Source organism: Periplaneta americana, chromosome 8 (genome assembly GCF_040183065.1).
Source record: "Periplaneta americana isolate PAMFEO1 chromosome 8, P.americana_PAMFEO1_priV1, whole genome shotgun sequence".
Taxonomy (NCBI): domain Eukaryota; kingdom Metazoa; phylum Arthropoda; class Insecta; order Blattodea; family Blattidae; genus Periplaneta; species Periplaneta americana.
Window position 1 is genome coordinate 24,389,613 of NC_091124.1, and position 17,002 is coordinate 24,406,614.

At 34.8% G+C, this 17,002-nt stretch overlaps 1 protein-coding gene across 4 annotated transcripts in view; it reads left to right on the top strand.

Moving 5' to 3' along the window:
• LOC138704589 (zinc finger protein ZFP2-like) overlaps positions 1-14,819 on the top strand; it is a 34,667-nt gene extending 19,848 nt beyond the window's left edge. For all 4 annotated transcript variants that reach the window (XM_069832642.1, XM_069832644.1, XM_069832645.1 and 1 more), the window contains 7 exons: positions 3,244-3,527; positions 3,625-3,753; positions 5,694-5,771; positions 9,041-9,135; positions 9,247-9,390; positions 11,833-11,912; positions 13,626-14,819. In XM_069832642.1, the coding sequence (XP_069688743.1) occupies positions 3,244-3,527; positions 3,625-3,753; positions 5,694-5,771; positions 9,041-9,135; positions 9,247-9,390; positions 11,833-11,912; positions 13,626-13,791 (976 nt within the window). In that variant the 3' untranslated portion in view covers positions 13,792-14,819. The remainder of the gene's footprint in view (positions 1-3,243; positions 3,528-3,624; positions 3,754-5,693; positions 5,772-9,040; positions 9,136-9,246; positions 9,391-11,832; positions 11,913-13,625) is intronic.
• Positions 14,820-17,002: the final 2,183 nt, after the last annotated feature.

Genomic DNA, 17,002 nt, shown 5'->3' on the forward strand with positions numbered 1-17,002 from the left:
AAATTTGAATTTGGTACGTTCTGTTTCTAGACCCCTCATTTTAGATCATAAGTCTAATTTCATACCAGTTTAATTACGGTATCTAATTGCATAATTGTAACTGTGAAAAAACGTAAAATTTGTAATGTTATTAGTAATTAATATTTTATGAACTAATTCTTAACTAAAAGTTATCAACTGCATATGGTGCTTAATGAGTATTCTGCCTGAATCTGTTACACGAGTGGTCCAGGGACGACCGGTTTTTGTCAAGAATTACCTTTTGTATTAACAGTAATTTAAATTGTGAGTGATCATTCAAAATGTGACATTAATTTAAACATAACTGCTGCAAAATCTCTTAATATATTAGCTTAGGCTGTACTGGAATCTAAAGAAGCAGTGCCATTTAAAATGAAGTAGACCTACCCGAGACCTACCTAATTCTACAGAAACACTTTACCAAAGGAATCACCATTTTTTCTTTAACAGTTGCATTCTACGAATAGTATAGAATACTAAGACACGATTTTAATTTCGGGCACTCAAATACTTTCCACAAAATAACCAACTATGAATGTAGTAATGAATGAATATGTCGTCGCCATGTTATCCATATCAGACGTTGCCATTTAAATGCAAAACACGATTGTTAGTTATGTCGAAATACGACCTCCTTCGACAATAATCTCTATCTACACTGGTACTAAAAATGCTTCCTTGCTGATGCAGTCCAGGTCCCCAAACATTCACTCCAGAAATTTGCACCTGGACTTTTGGAGCATACTTAAGTATACTGTATATACTGTATGTCTCATCAGTACGTGCTATGTTGACTGAACGGTAAACATATCTGCTACTAGTTATAGAGAATGATGGATCGAGTCTATCTCAGGTACCGGTAAGTAATTTGTAATAAACATTTGCAATTAAGTGTACGTTGTGATTACAGGAATATAACTGAGACACAGAGAACACCAGAAGTTACGACAAAGAATTGGAGACAAGGGAGGAAGACAGAAGAGAGATAAAGACGAACAGAGCCAACTAGGAAAGAAAATTTTAATCTTAATCTCTTTTGGTTCTGACGTCTGATGTGGACAATATAGCGGCAATATACACATTCATTACTATGTACAACAGGTGAATAGTTCTAGGTTATTCTGTGGAATGTTTTGGGTACCAGAAAGTAAAACTACGCTCTTAATATTCTATACTATTTGTAGTACTAATTTGTTAAAGGAAAGAAACGTTTCTTTAGAATTACGAGAAATAGTACCAGATTTCATAATTTATCTGGAGACATAGCTGATCATAGGACAAGGTAGCTACTTAAATATTTGTGACTGAAAAATTGTATGCCTATCACCTTTAGTTATGTTAGGTTGGTGCATAATTCCATAGCGATTTTACATAAGTTTATTAAACACATCAGATACACATAAGAGAGAAGTTAATCATAAGCAATATATTCTCCTTCACTATTTACAACAGTCTGCCAATGCTGGAGTAGTTTTTCGATTCCACGCCTGTAGAAATTGCGTGGTTTTGAGTTAAAGAAGTCATCAAGCCATGTTTGAAGCGCATTTTCATCTGGAAAGGAAATTTCTTGAAGGTTGTTCGATAGAGAGTGGAAAAGGTGAAAATCTGAGGGCGCAAGATCAGGTGAATAAGGTGAGTGTGGAATCACTTCCCAACCGAACTCCTGGAGAGTGTTTTGTGTCAGATTAGCAGAGTGTGTGCAGCTTTATCGTGGAGTAGCATCACTTCACCCAATCTTGTTGGTCGTTTTTCTTGGATTGTGTGTGCAAGATGTCTCAGTTGGTGGCAATAAATGTCAGCAGTGAAGGTTACACCTCGGGGAAGCAATTCATAGTACAGCACACAGTTGCAGTTCCACTAGATGCATAAACATAATCTTTTGTGGATGCATGCTGGCCTTTGTACAGGGAGTTGCTTGTTTGTTTGGGCTCAACCATTCCTTTCTTTTCCTTGTGTTAGCATAAGACACTATTTCTCATCACCAGTAACGATATTGGATAGGAATGTTCGATGTTCACGAACTAATTGATGACAAGCAAGCAAAGATGCTTGGAGCATGCGGTACCCATACGCGTGATTTTTTAACTTTTCCCATTGAATGCAAATGTCGCATGTTGGTGGAATGGTCACAGTTCATCACATTTGCTGTTCTCGGGTACACTGATGTGGATCATTGTGTATTAATGTGTTTAAATGGTCTTCATCAAACCCCGAAGGTCTACCTGACCATGGAGTGTCACCAATGTTGAAACCACCCTCCTTAAAACGAAAAAAACATTTATTTGCCGTGCTCTTTCCAATAGCATTGCCTTCACTGCTTTCGCCTCTCTATTGAACTCAAAAAGAAGAATACCGTCAACTGGGGTTACTTTACGCACTTTTTTTTGCTTATTCGTTAAAATAATTGAAGATTATCAAGTCAGATACACAAATTAATTTTTATATGAATGTTCCTGGTTAATTTGAGTAAATCTGAAAATCTAGCGGTTGTACATATGCATTATGACACACTTGTAAATAAATAATCACGTGTGTAAAGATGCCCCATTTACGAGGTTACTTTACACACATATTTACTTTGCCTTATAATCGAGTATTCTGTTCAATATGGTCCAACATTGCACTGTTTTAAGTACTGGGATTGGAAAGGTAAAACATTTCTGAACAATATGATGTGTTTCGCAATTTATTAGCTACACATTATCTATAATGTGCTGCCATCTAAACATTTTTTCTAGAAATGTGTAAAGTTACCCCCCTTGTGTAAAGTATACCTGGTTGACGGTATGCCAGAAATGTTTCACTTTCTCCACTTGACACTCCACTTTCTAGCATCCACAGCTCCACTCACTGTCTGAAAAAATGAAAACTTCAATATGTGAACTCAAGCATAACAATTGAACTTCAAATAAAAACTGACAATCGATAAATAAACCCATAGCAACCGGAGCACCAACACGAAACAAAAACGCTATGAACTTATGCACCAACCCAGTATTAAAATAACATTTGTCAGCGTTTCCATTCATTATATCTGTTTAACTAAAAATAATAGATATCGAAAATGACAGTAACTTAATTATACTGTCGAAAAATAGGCTGTCCATTATGCATCAGAAATTTCCTGATTCAGCTCCTCAAGTGAATGGTATTATTACATGGTTTCTTTTCAACATCTCTTCATATTCAACTCAGTAATTTTAATAATTCATTGCTTTATAGGTGTTGGAAGTGGCTCCGATTTTGTGGATTGGAGGACCGGTATAGAGTTGCGTCTGATGTCACATACAGCTTGAAAATCTGCATCGAGCACTTCACAGAGTCTGACTATTACAGGTTGCCAAAAATGGTCAGACTTCACAATACTGCGGTGCCCACTATTCATGCTAAAAGAATAGAGGCACCATCCAGCCCTGAAATCCAGAGCCCACCCCCTAGCCTACCTGTGCCTCCAGTAACATTATCAGCTGACAGCACCCCTAATATAAGCCATCATGAGACTTCAAGTACGTATACTATGAGACCAAAGTTATTGATTCTGCAACTGACAATGTCTTTGTATTATTTGTGTTGAAATTTTTTCACTTTTCATTGGTTTACAAGCTGCAAATGAGCAGGCTGCAGAGTTGACATCTACCCCTGAAACCATTCCATCTCTCAAGGCTACTCCAGCTGTGAAGATTGCTGTTTCGAGGACATATGCAGGAAAGGCTAAAAGTGCATGCCGACAAGGTAATCATTTCACTTACATTGCTTTCAGAATAAGAAGCATATGGCTTAAGCCAATAGAGTGCTGTCAGGCAGCAGTAGGCTGTTGATATAGTGAGGATCACGAAAGTGTAGTTCTTGAAAGTCTAATTTTGACGTCTCTTCAGTGTTGCCAACTAATACCAGATATCACCAGACAGGGTAAAATCACAATGCTATGTACTGAAATAATAATAATAATAATAATAATAAGGCCACTGTAGAGTATCCACCACCCACTGAACGAATATTGGTTAAACGAGTGTTGAGCGACTTCCGCCGATTTTGGAATAGACACCGACGCACTTAGGTTAGGTTAGGTTAGGTTAGGTTAGGTTAGGTTAGGTTAAGTTAGTTTAGTTTAGGCTTTTATTATCCCGTCAAGATGAAGGTGAAAGCGATTGAGTGTGATTTTTTGTTTTCTATGTTGGAAGTTCAAGTGCGTCGGTGTCTATTCCTAAATTGGCGGAAGTCGCTCAACGCTCGTTTCACCCGAATATTTCACACTTTTATCACTGCCAATGTTGCGCTATAACCAGTTTTCACAAATCTAATGTAAAAGACTGCCTACACAAGCAACAAGTTATACTAAATGTTTAGGATTAGTGTAAAACTGGCCTATGTCTCCTATAGTGGGCGGGACATACGTAACATTCACCAATAATAATAATAATGAGTAATTGACAATAACAATGTCTTGCATATTTACTTATTTACCATATCTTATCTTTATGTTGTCATGTGTTTTCTAAATGGTTCAATAAATTATGAAATAGTATATTGTCGTCCTGGACTTTTCTCATATTATATTGGTAATTAGGATTAGTATGATCTAATACTAAATTTATTTTGTCTGACAGCATGAAATTTATTGCTTTGACTCAACAATTTACGATTCATGAGATTTAACCTAAAAATATATTTAGTTTGATCACGTGAAATGATAGCACGAATTCCGAAAAACAATACCACTTTGAAATGTGTAGCCTACTTAAAATACTTACAAGTACTTTCTTTCTTGGAAAAGTCCTACCATGATATGTCCTCTCTTTGATATTTTATTAAAAATCTAAACAAGAAAGAAATTAATTAAAATGTAAAATATATTTACGTACCTATATATTTTATACCAAGTAGGTCTATAAGCTATATCTTATTTAATTCTACTTATCTGAATATAGTGTTGAATTGGAATCACAACACAACAGAACTGACTTATGTATTGCTAGTAATATTAATAGTATTACTAAATAATTATTAATTCACAAGCCTAGGTACTTGCATTTTCATCAGTTACCTTCACTGTAAATCGAAATTATTGCTGCCAACATAACAGTTAGAAAGTAACTGCCAGATGTGGTATTTGTCACCTGAAATTCGAAATGAAATTGGTAAAAGAAAATTCTACCGGAGAGCTAGAAAAGCACTATAATCCACTAGCATATGTAGCAATAGGGGAAAAATGGTTACGTTTCACCCCTAGGGTATTAAGTAAGCTGATCTGGACTATATATGGTGCATAAGTGAATGACAGAAAACATAAATCGGTGCATTGCATGATGCGAGCAATCCCTTAAGAGGCATTGTTACTGTATTATTATTCAACCTACAGCAAGCAATAGAAAACAGTCAATGTCTGTCTCCAGAAGGACTTAGATTATATATTATTATGTGTTGGACGCAGCAATATGTAATATATCTGTTTAATCTCAAAATGATAACATGCGAGCCAGTTGACACATGAATCCAGTTCTTCTACAGTCAGCTTCAGATTTTTAGCTCTATTGATTGACACAGGTTCCGCCTCATATGTCTTCTTATTCTGAAAGCACTTCAGTTATGTTTATGAGTTTGAAGTAATACCTTATTTCTTCAGTCGATGTCATGGGCTTCAATATACTAATTTTTTTCTCTATTTTTTATAGGCAAGAGTATTATCAGTGAACAGCTGAGGAGAGAGCAGCAGTTATCACCCCCATTCAATGTGGTTCCCACAGATGAAGGTAAGTGGTGCTGTCTCGTGAACCTAGTAGTGATCATTTAAGTAAATTGCCATTTTATGTCTACAGTTTTCCTGCTTTATTTCCTTTACAGCATTCAAATCATTGTAAATTCTACTTTACTACAAAACAGGGTCTTTATTTTATCATGTCGTGGGCTTGCACAAAATACTTGGCATGTCTCATTACTTTTCTATTAGTTACGAGCTTTTTCCAGTAAACCAAAGATATATTGTCAATTTCCTGACAAGTCTCCCAGCCATGATGCATGTTAGAGGCCTGCATGGGCCAAAATTCTTATTATGAAGGTTTAAACATTTAAACAGATCATGAAACACAAGCCCTTTTAACCTATGAAATATTAAGAAGGCTTCCAAATTGGGATAAATGGAGTAAATACAAAGATTCTAAATTTATATTGAGGACCCAAAACGGATACATACAAGAGGTAGAAAAGCTTAAACAAAATCTAGAAATACCAAGTGAAAAGGAAAACTTTATGTCTCGATATAATCCACTTAATAACTTCAAAGTAGAATGCTGCCTTGATCTTGGTGAAGTCTTCAACAAAAAATATATAAATCCAGAAGTAGCAAAAGCCATTGCCCTACAAACAATTAATAGAAAATATCCACAAAAGGACTGGTTGTACATTTACACTGATGGATCTCTCATGGATCAAAATGAAGGAGCTGGAGTAGGAGCTACTTGTCAATACTTTTCTCTTTATAAAAATGTTGGCAAGTAAACAACAAATTTTGATGGCGAAGTTGAAGCCATTTATACATCACTTCAAAATGTATTTGTATGGCTAAACCAGTGCAAAAACATAGTCATCCTGTCTGACTCCAAAGCTGCAATCCAGTCCATCAGCTCAACTACATCCCCTAAAATGGAAAAAGTAAAAGAAATTCATTGCATGGTAAAACAAATTCAAATGCTAAATAAAAAAGTGGTCTTCCAATTGATCCCGGCCCACTGTGGACTGAACGGTAACGAGAAAGCAGATATGTTAGCAAAGAAAGGAACTAAAATCAACTTAAAAACAAATTTCAAGTTCCCATATGAATCAATAAAACGAGTCATAAAAAGAATAAGTAACAGCAAACAGGCAAAACATCAACATTTAAAATGGAAAGAATCATTCAAAGATCCAAAACTAATTCCTGATCTACCTCGAAAATCTGCCGTGGCCATGTTTAGATTGATTACTGGTCATGATTGCCTCAGTAAACACCTCCATCGTATTGGAGTACTGAATTCACCTAAATGCTTACTGTGCACCAGAGAAGAGGACATGGAGATGGAGCACCTGGCTAATTGTGAAACTCTTAGGACATTTGTGGACCTTCCATCAAAATATTGGGAAGCAAGAAGGATGATGACTTCATTGTTAAATCCAGAGCATTAGATACACACACACATTTAAACTATTTATGAGAATGGTACTGAGAGTATTATAAATTCATTAAAGAACGTTCACATTATTACTCATTTATATTAAAACTGTATTAAACCCGGTTTTCAAAGACCCCACCTTCTGCAGCTATACATGAAGTCATCCGAGTGTGAAATGCATGCACCGCATTTCCAAACTTCTGTTCTTCGGATGCTAGATAGATACGTTGTACTGGTGTTGAGTTATCTCTAACCCTGACTCTGATGTCACGAGACTTTGTTTTGCTGCTACTAGCTGTACTGTAACACACACAGCTCCAGACGTTCAGAGAGAGAGAGAGAGTAGTTCACAAGGATGTGTGTTACAGAAGGAATAACCGTGATTTTATCCAAAACTATTCAAAATCGGACACATGTATATATGAACTTTTTTCTTCACAATTATGTCAGAAATCAGATCCTAGAGTATGGCACAATCTTCATGAATCGTCCTCTATATCTTGTAATGGTGAAATTGAGGACCGTTTTTGCAAAACTTGCTAACTGAAAAAACTAAAGTTTACAGGAGAGACAAAACACTATAGTAAGCAAGTTTTGCTATATGTCTCACTTATAGCAGAAAGCAAGGTTAATAGTTTATTTCATAAAATATAGTGTCGTGATGGAATTAATCAAAATCTTATTGGAATAATGAATAATCCTAATATAGTGCTAATTCAATTTAATGATAAATTTATTATACTTGTTGATGGATCAAATACTGAAAATAAGTTACTTATCATTTTCAATTTATAAAACGATCACACTTTGACACACTACAATGAAGAGAAATAACCCAATTTTACTAAGACGCTTTGAACATCATGTAGAGGTCTGCCTTATGTTAACGAATCCATCAAAATCTCAATTTTGCAAATTTTGCAGTTAGCAAGTTTTGCAAAAATGGTCCACAATTTGAGTCGTTAAGAATTAGGCGAAAACTCGTGTCTGAAATGTTCAAGGCAGTGAGCTGGTATCTGGCTAAGCTCTTCCCTAATTTTCTTCAATGTTTTCAGGCGAGCGGACTATTCATGCATTAGCCCTAGTGGTTTTGAACTTCTCCGGCTTCAAAATATATTCTGATGACGAATTCTTCCATGCCATAGAACACCAAACCTACACCTAAATCTTCTCTGCATACCCAGTATTTAGCATTAAAAATGCTTTCTAGTTTATACAAGCAGTTAAATTTAAGCAGTTTCATAGTACAGTAACATGATACCAGCATTACAATATAACTATGCAGTTGCACACTTTCCTTTTACTCTCACCATGACTGGACAATGTGATAACAAAACAATATCAGACTTCCACAACGTGTTCAAGAACAAATTTCAAAAAAGATTTACCAACAAGTGTTTTAAAAACAAATTTCACTGTAAAAAAAAAAAAAAAAAGAAAAGAAAAAAAGAAAGAAAATGCCGTCCCCCTGGAAATCACTGCCCAAGGCTACTGCCTAGGTTGCCTAAGCTTAAATTCGGCATTAACAAGGTAGGTACTATCTTAAATGGCAAGATGGGAGACTGCAATTTTTGCTGGCAATGACTCGATAAATTTTCTGCATTGTAAAATTTTGTCTTTGCTGTACTTAAGTTCTATCTGAAAGAGTAGTAGAAAATCGGTGATCTCAAGAAAGTATGCTATCCTTGCCTAAGTGTCACATTATAAAGAAGTATCGTGTGAAACACTCTGATTTATTTTTCATACAAAGTCTTGTAATATTTGGTATCATTTTATGCTTTTGCATAGTGAATGCTAATCAGTCCTGATTTTGGTGTATTGTGGAAGAAGTGTTATTTGTAAAACGGTAACCTAATTTGATATTTCCTTTTCAGTTGTCACGGATTTTATTAAAACAGAACCTGATATTGACGCATTCACACTACAGAATGACAACAGAAATGAAGAAGAACAGAAATCTTTGTTTGAGGTAAGTAGATACATGCCATATGTTGCTGAAAGATGAAAAAATAATTTGAATTTCTCTGGAAAACCACGTGTTGCGAAATATAAATTTCTCGTTTACCATTTATCTATACAGGAAGACAATTTCTTGAAAGTTGATGTGGATCAGATCCAGATCAAGACAGAACCTCCTGACCTGAGCTATGATCTGAAATCAAACATAAAATATGAAGAAGATGAAGATCCCATTTCATTTCCTGTGTCGAATTTAGGCATTGAGGTGAGTGCTACAATTTTTTTTAAGTGTATTTCAGCACTACAAAGTAGGATATGTTTTACTGTTGCATTGTATATAATCATTAAATTTAGTTTTTCTTATAAATATTTCATTACACAAAATAGAAATACATATGTATTGATGATTTTTTCTTTCAGTAATTCTTCATCATCATCATCATCATCATCATCATCATCATCATCATCAAGTATTAGACCTTTTGGCTTCTTTTGTCTCAGAATTGTTTACACCATATTTTTAAGTGATGATCGAAATTTCTCTTTCCTGTAGAATTATAGGCCTACTGTAAGGCAGCATTGCCTACCATTAGTATGATGTGATTTCTCCATTTTATTCTGTATCTTTCAATTGTATCTGCAATTGATTCGACATTCATTTCTTATCACATGTCGATACTTTTGTGATCTGATAATATGTATCTTGCTACAAAACTGAGAAATCTCATATCTGATGATAATTCTCTTTTTGATGTCCAAATCTGTTGTTCCATTCCTTTGAAAGATTGATTCTAAATACCTACTTAACATTTTGTACCAGTCGAATTTTCAGCTTATGAATTTCATTTGTAAACCATCAGAAGTGTCTGAGTATTCGATTTTCTTATAATCATTGTCATAACTAGACTGCAGATATTTATGCACTAAAAATTAAAAAATTCAGTAAAAATCACTGAAAATTTAAAAAATGCAGTAAAAACAATATCAATATAACATTCATAACTTAATACCATTATAGTAAAGTTACTGAATTAATGTTTTTAAGGAAACATGCCTCAACTTTTGAAGTAACTATTGTGGCAGTATACAATTAATGTCTTTTCTATGGTTTCCATTGTTAAGTGCCTTCGTTTGTCAGTGAAAAATAATTGTGGTTGTTGTTGTTGTTATCTAATGCCGGGCTTTGGCAACGAAGCCATTAGCATTCTTGCTCTCCAATATTTCTCTGTGGTGGATCCATCAGGTAGAACTTCACAGGTTATGAGATGATCTTCAGTCATTTCTTCCTCTTTGTTGCATAGAGGGCAATTTGGATTTGTGTAAATTCCTATTTTATTCAAGTGTTTGGCCAAGTGTTCTGTAAGCAGTCTGAATTTTGCTACTGCAGATTTACGTAGGATTTCTGGAATGATTTCTGGTTTTTTTTATTAAAATGCTCCATTTTTTATCTTTGGCTTTGTTACGTAGTGCTTGGCTTTGCTTGATTTTATATTTATTTTTAATTAGTCTTTTGATGGATGTAAAAGGTAGGCTTGTATTTGTATTCTGAATTAAATTGGATCCTTTTTTGGCAAGAAAGTCAGCAGTTTCATTTCCAGCAATTCCGCAATGTGCAGGTATCCGTTGCAATTGAATTCTTTTCTGTAGTTTTTGAAGTTGTTGGATCATTTTGTGACATTCTTTAATTTGGATTGACATCATTTTATATGAATTTATTGCATATAATGCTGCTTTAGAATCAGAGAGAATGGCAGCATTTTGAAATTTATCTATTCTGTATAGTAGGTGTTGGAGTGAGATATGAATAGCCATTATTTCCGCATCAAAATTTGTTGTATGATGTCCTGCTGGTTGATAAAATGAGAATAACGGACACGTAATTCCTGATCCTGAGTTGTTATCGATAGTAGACCCATCTGTGTAGATATGTAACCATTCTTCTGGTGGGTATCTGTTGTTCACAGCTTCTAATGCCAGCGCTTTTAGTACAGGTTTGGAAGTTTCAGATTTTGTAACTGGTTCTTCTAAATCTAGTTGAATGTTAATTGGTTCGAAGGTTAGAGGGTTGTCTCTGCTGTGAAAAATAATTTATATGCTGAGAAGGCTCTCTCATCATCGCAGGAAGTGATTGGAGTATTTTTGTTCAAACCAACGATAGTTACCAAGTGTTATAAATCGAATTCATTTTCCTTCTTTGTTCTCATTTTCCTTCTTTGTTCTAAGTGTTAATAATGAAGAAAATAAAATTAATATCTTCTCCATGACTGTTTTGAGGATAACTAAAAATAGATCGAATGATTAAAATAACATTTATGACAAACGTCAATATGTACAAAATATGCAACATTTACATGACTTTATTTTAATGTATAAGACATGATTGGTAAAGATATACAAAGTAGAAAGATATATGCGAATTCAATAAAAATATGCAATTGCATGTACTTCCATTGCCTAATCATGGCCCAGTTTTTGTGTTGTTCCTAAAATTATTTATTTATTTATTTCTTAATTTACTCATTATTTACTTTTACTTATTCATTTATTCTATTTATTTATTTGTTTATTTATTTATTTATTTATTTATTTATTTATTTATTTATGTTTTTGTGCAACAATACAACAACCATGCTCTGCCCGTTTGATATATCTGTCTCAGTACTTCATACTTTATTTATTATGTCACATTGACATTTTTATTCTTCAGAAAGAGTTATGGTATGAGCAATCAGTAGAAGAAAAGCCAATACCAGCCTTTTTAGAAGAGGGTGATGACTTGAATGACAGGTAAGGACAAACTGACTTGAGTTTAAAAAAGAAATCGTGTTACTAATGTTCGAACGTTGAGAAATGATGTAAGATTACAGTTAATGCGAATACTTCAATATTTAGTCAGTTTAGGAAGACATACTGGTGTGTCTAAAAAGTTTGGTGAATGGTACCATATCTGAACGACAACATGGCACAGATGCATGCGCATGCACATGGCTCTTCAGAGACATAAAATAAAAACGCTGTAGGATGAGAATGGTTATTGTTTTTCTTTCAGTAATCTATAAATACATTACAGAGGGAAGGGAGTTTTTACCAAATACCTTACTATAATAATACCGGACAGCTAGCAGTTCTACGTGCGATTGACGATGGTGCTGCTACCTACCTTCCGGGATGGAGAAACTCGCGAGACAAGCTGTAATCAACTGCAATGTATATTGTTGCTGGGCTAGTTAATTTGTCAATAGTTTTATGAATTAGTACTAGTGTTAAAATGTCAGGGTGTATATGTGCTGTTTAAATTGTGACAATTGTAGCATTACAAATTGCTCCAAATCATACTTTCGATTTCCGACAGTTCATAAAACGTAAGTCAACAACATTCTTTAGTAGGCCTAATTCCTTCGTCTCTGTGTTGATAGAAAAATACAAATTAGTTTTTTTTTTTTTTTTTTAGACCTAATAAATAAATAGAAGTTAAAATGTATTGGATTTTAAGATTTCATCAAATTAAGTTTTATTGTTGTCCACATGCCTTTACTAATTATTACAAGCATCAGATTACTATCAATTTTATCTTTGCAGTTCTCGGCAATGCGTATATAAAACATTACTGTAAATTCATTCCTAATATCAGATTGATTTTGTCTCGGTAAACCAAAGAAAAAATATGTAACAATTAATTACGGAAAGTAATATGAAGTATGCAATATTTCTCATAATATGCAGCTTTGATATAGGATAATAATTTTACATTAAATATTATTGAACATTTCTTAAGTGTTTCATATATAATTCCACATTAGTAACATGTTTTAAACAATAATCCGAATCTCGCTGTGTTAATATTTGTATATGTGGACGTAATTCCATCGCTCTGCGCTAGATGTCAGGTCCGCAATTTTTCGCACTCACGCCAATGTTGCTAGTATACAGCTGTCCGGTATTATTATAGTAAGATATTTGTTTTTACTACAGACCTCATCATGCCCACCAGAATATAATTCACATCGTGAGGCAAATCTCTCCCATGTGTGTTCTTATATCTCAGGGAGATTTTTTCAAAAACTGAGAGAATTTTTGCTTTGAGATCATTAATCTCCTTAGCTTGCTGTGCATAGTTATCTTTCTCTGCACAGCCTCAAATAAATAAATTACGAATTGTCAGTTCTGGAGAATATGGAGGCCAAATAATTGGTCAACCACAACAACACCAGTCAATATCAAATGTTATTCAGAAAATAACGAATTTCTTTCCTTCAATGGCATTGTGCACCATCCTGCTTGTCCATGTTGTTTTCCTATTGCAGTTGTGGTATGAAGAGCAAATTTTACCCATTTCTGCAGGTAGAGTAATGCCAACATGTTCTATGCTTGAAACCTGGACACCAGTGAACCTATTTTAGTCGGTTGGGAATGTGCATCACTGGAGGTTAGGCATCCCTTTGTGTTATCAACTGTGATATGAACCTTCATTTCTCTGACCACAGTTCCATTGTTTTACAGGACCATGGAATCACACAGCAAACAAGACATAAGAAGCCAGAAAATTGACGCAAGCGAAGAAACTGTACAACATTCTGGTGTGGCAACACACTCAGAAACGAACATAAAAGAAACTGATCAGGATTTTGAAGTTGGAGATGTCCCCTCAGTTAACTTATACTGCTGACAAATGCGTCATTTCTGACAGGAGTTTTAAATGCAGACAACATCTTAGAAATCACAAGTCAATCCATACAGGTGATAACCTTTTCAAGTGCAGAATTTGTGATTAACAATTTTTCATAACCTTCTGAACTTCGAGAACTTGCATTAAGTCACTCATGTGATAATCCTTTCAAATGCAACATTTGTGAGAAGAGCTTCACACGACTTGGTCATCTTCAAGGTCACAGGGTGACTCACAAAGGAGAGAAGTGTTTCAAATACGAAATATGTGAGAAGAGCTTTAGACCAAATGATCACCTTCGAACTCACACAGTTAATGAACCTTTCGAATGCCGTATTTCACAAAAAGTTCTTAAGCTTTTAATATATGTGAAACTTCATATGCTCAGTCATTCTAAGGTAGAATTGCCAGGTTGTACGTTTTTTTGCATTACGTTTTTTCTTTTCTACCAGAAATTAAATCTTCCGTAATTTGAAGGTTATGTTCTTTTCCCCTGCAATAAAATTATTTTGAACAGAGAGTCTATTAGGTCTAATAGTGTATGTTTACACTATTTAAAGAAATTGTTATAAAAAAGCAGACCTACTGGCTTGTTAAAAATGGTAATAGCCTTACACCTTAAAGAATAAACAGTAACTTTTATTATATGCTCCTAAATTCCTGTGGAAGTTCTGATATATATTGTTTACATATTTTTTAATAAAAGTCTTCCTTTCTTTCCTAAAATAAATCTGGCATCTCTATTCTAAGGGAAGACTCTTCTATTGTAACATTTATTGCCAGAGATTTAAGACAGATGATGATGTTAGATACAGTACCGTATGAGTGTACATGTGATATTTCTTCCAAGACTTTCTGGAGAAAAAAAGATTTTATAATAAATTTTCACATACTCCTTTATATACAGGAGTCCTTTAAGTGTGAAGTATGTGATAAAGATTTCATAAATCCAAGTCAATTGAAAGTACATAAACTCTTTCGCACAGGATATAAGTCTTTCAGTTGCAAAAGATGTGTGAGGACTTCAGACAACAAGGCACTAGAGTGTGTGTATGCGTGTGCGTGTGCTTGTGCTCATTTAGTAATTACGTAAGTAAAGTGTAATAATTTACATTTAGTCTAAAACTTCTCTCCTTTCTTTTGTCTGCCTTTACTAAATTTTATTCTCTTCTAAGTTATATCATATTCTAAATTACTAAAGTCTAAACCACTTATTCATACTTGTTAGTGCCAGTAGTGTTTATTCATCTTTATTTATTTGAACTTAATTGTAGCTAAGTTATTAATTAATAGGAAATCTTTACTTGTAGCAACTTCATATTTTTATATAACATTTTTTTTTTCTTTCCTTTAAGTTGGATACCCTGATTCTTGACAGTAATAATCCGGTTGTCTCTGACAGAACATTATACAATGACCTTCACTCACTCCATTCCCCTATACCTGCTAACCAGAACCCTCTCTCTCACCCTGAAGCATTCAACATTTTAACAACAGCATTTTCCAAGAAATCTTCATTCCTTCACGTAGCCCATATTAACGCTCAGAGTTTGGTTGCACACTTTGACGAAATTCAATCCATATTCTCGAATCAGAATTTGCATGCTCTTCTCATCTCTGAATCTTGGCTAAAGCCTACATTATCCTCAGCGACACTACACCTAGATGGTTATACGCTATTGAGAAATGATCGTTTAAATAAACAAGGGGGCGGCGTTGCTGCATATGTTAGATCAGATCTCAATCCCAGAATAATATACACATCTCCTGGCGAGTATGCCGGAAAACCTGAAATGCTATTTGTAGAAGTCTCGACAAGCTTTCAGAAATGTCTTATTTGTGTAATTTACCAACCCCCGAAGATTAACGATATTGCAGAGATCGAGAGATCGTTGTTGGAATTCATCACAGATTATGAACACGTCTTAATAATGGGTGATCTTAACACAAATTTGTTAGCCTCTGATTCGAACTACACTAGACATCTATTGACCATGTTCCAGGCTCTTGATCTAGCAGTCCTTCCCCTTGAACCCACCCACCATACCCAATCTTCCGAATCCCTATTAGACTTAATTATTACGAAGAATGCAGACAAAGTACAAAAACATGGACAATGTGCTGCTTCGGGAATTTCGTACCATGATATTATTTATCTAGTATATTCCTTGAAGTGTCCCAAGCCCACGCCTAAACTCATAAGGTACCGTGACTTGAAACGTGTTGATGAAACCCAACTACTTGAAGACGCAATGAAGATTCCCTGGGACTCAATATGGACCTTACATACTGTTGACGAGAAACTTGTTAAACTGAATGAATACATTATAAATTTATATGACAAGCATGCTCCTATCAAATCTAAACGCGTAAAAAGGACACCAGCACCATGGATGACTGCTGACATACGTAGTATGATTATGGACAGAAACGCTGCATACAAAACGTTTAAACATGACAAGACAGAAATCTCTTATAATTATTATAAACTCTTACGTAACAGAACTACTCAAGCCATTAGAAACGCAAAACTGAGACATTTTCATAACATCTTGAAGGGGGGAGCTGACCCTTCCAATCTGTGGAGAAACCTACGGACAATTGGTTTAGGAAATCCCAGGACTCAGGTAGACAGTGTGCCAGTTTCTCTTGACGAACTAAATGACCATTTTGCAACTGTACAGTCAATAACCTTGGATACGGTCGACAAACAGCAGACAGTTAACGAATTACAAATGACTCCAATTCCGGATAGAGAAATATTTTACTTCACTTATGTCACAGAAACTGAAGTAAGAGCGACAATAAAACGTATTACTTCTAAAGCTGAAGGTGTGGATAATATTAGTATAATATTATTGAAGAAAATATTGGACATAATACTGCCGACATTAACACATATATTCAACGCCTCACTCATAACTTCTACCTACCCGAACCTCTGGAAGAAAGCCTTTATCCGTCCGATCCCTAAAATCAAAACCCCATTATGTGCAAATGATTTCCGTCCAATTAGTATCCTACCTGCCCTATCAAAAGCTCTGGAACGTATTGTTCACAAACAACTAATGAACTATCTAACCGAACATGCCTTACTGGACGAATACCAATCCGGGTTCAGAAATGGACATAGTACGACTACAGCACTACTAAAAGTGAATGAGGATATACGTGAAGCCACGGATGAACGTAAATTAACATTACTGACATT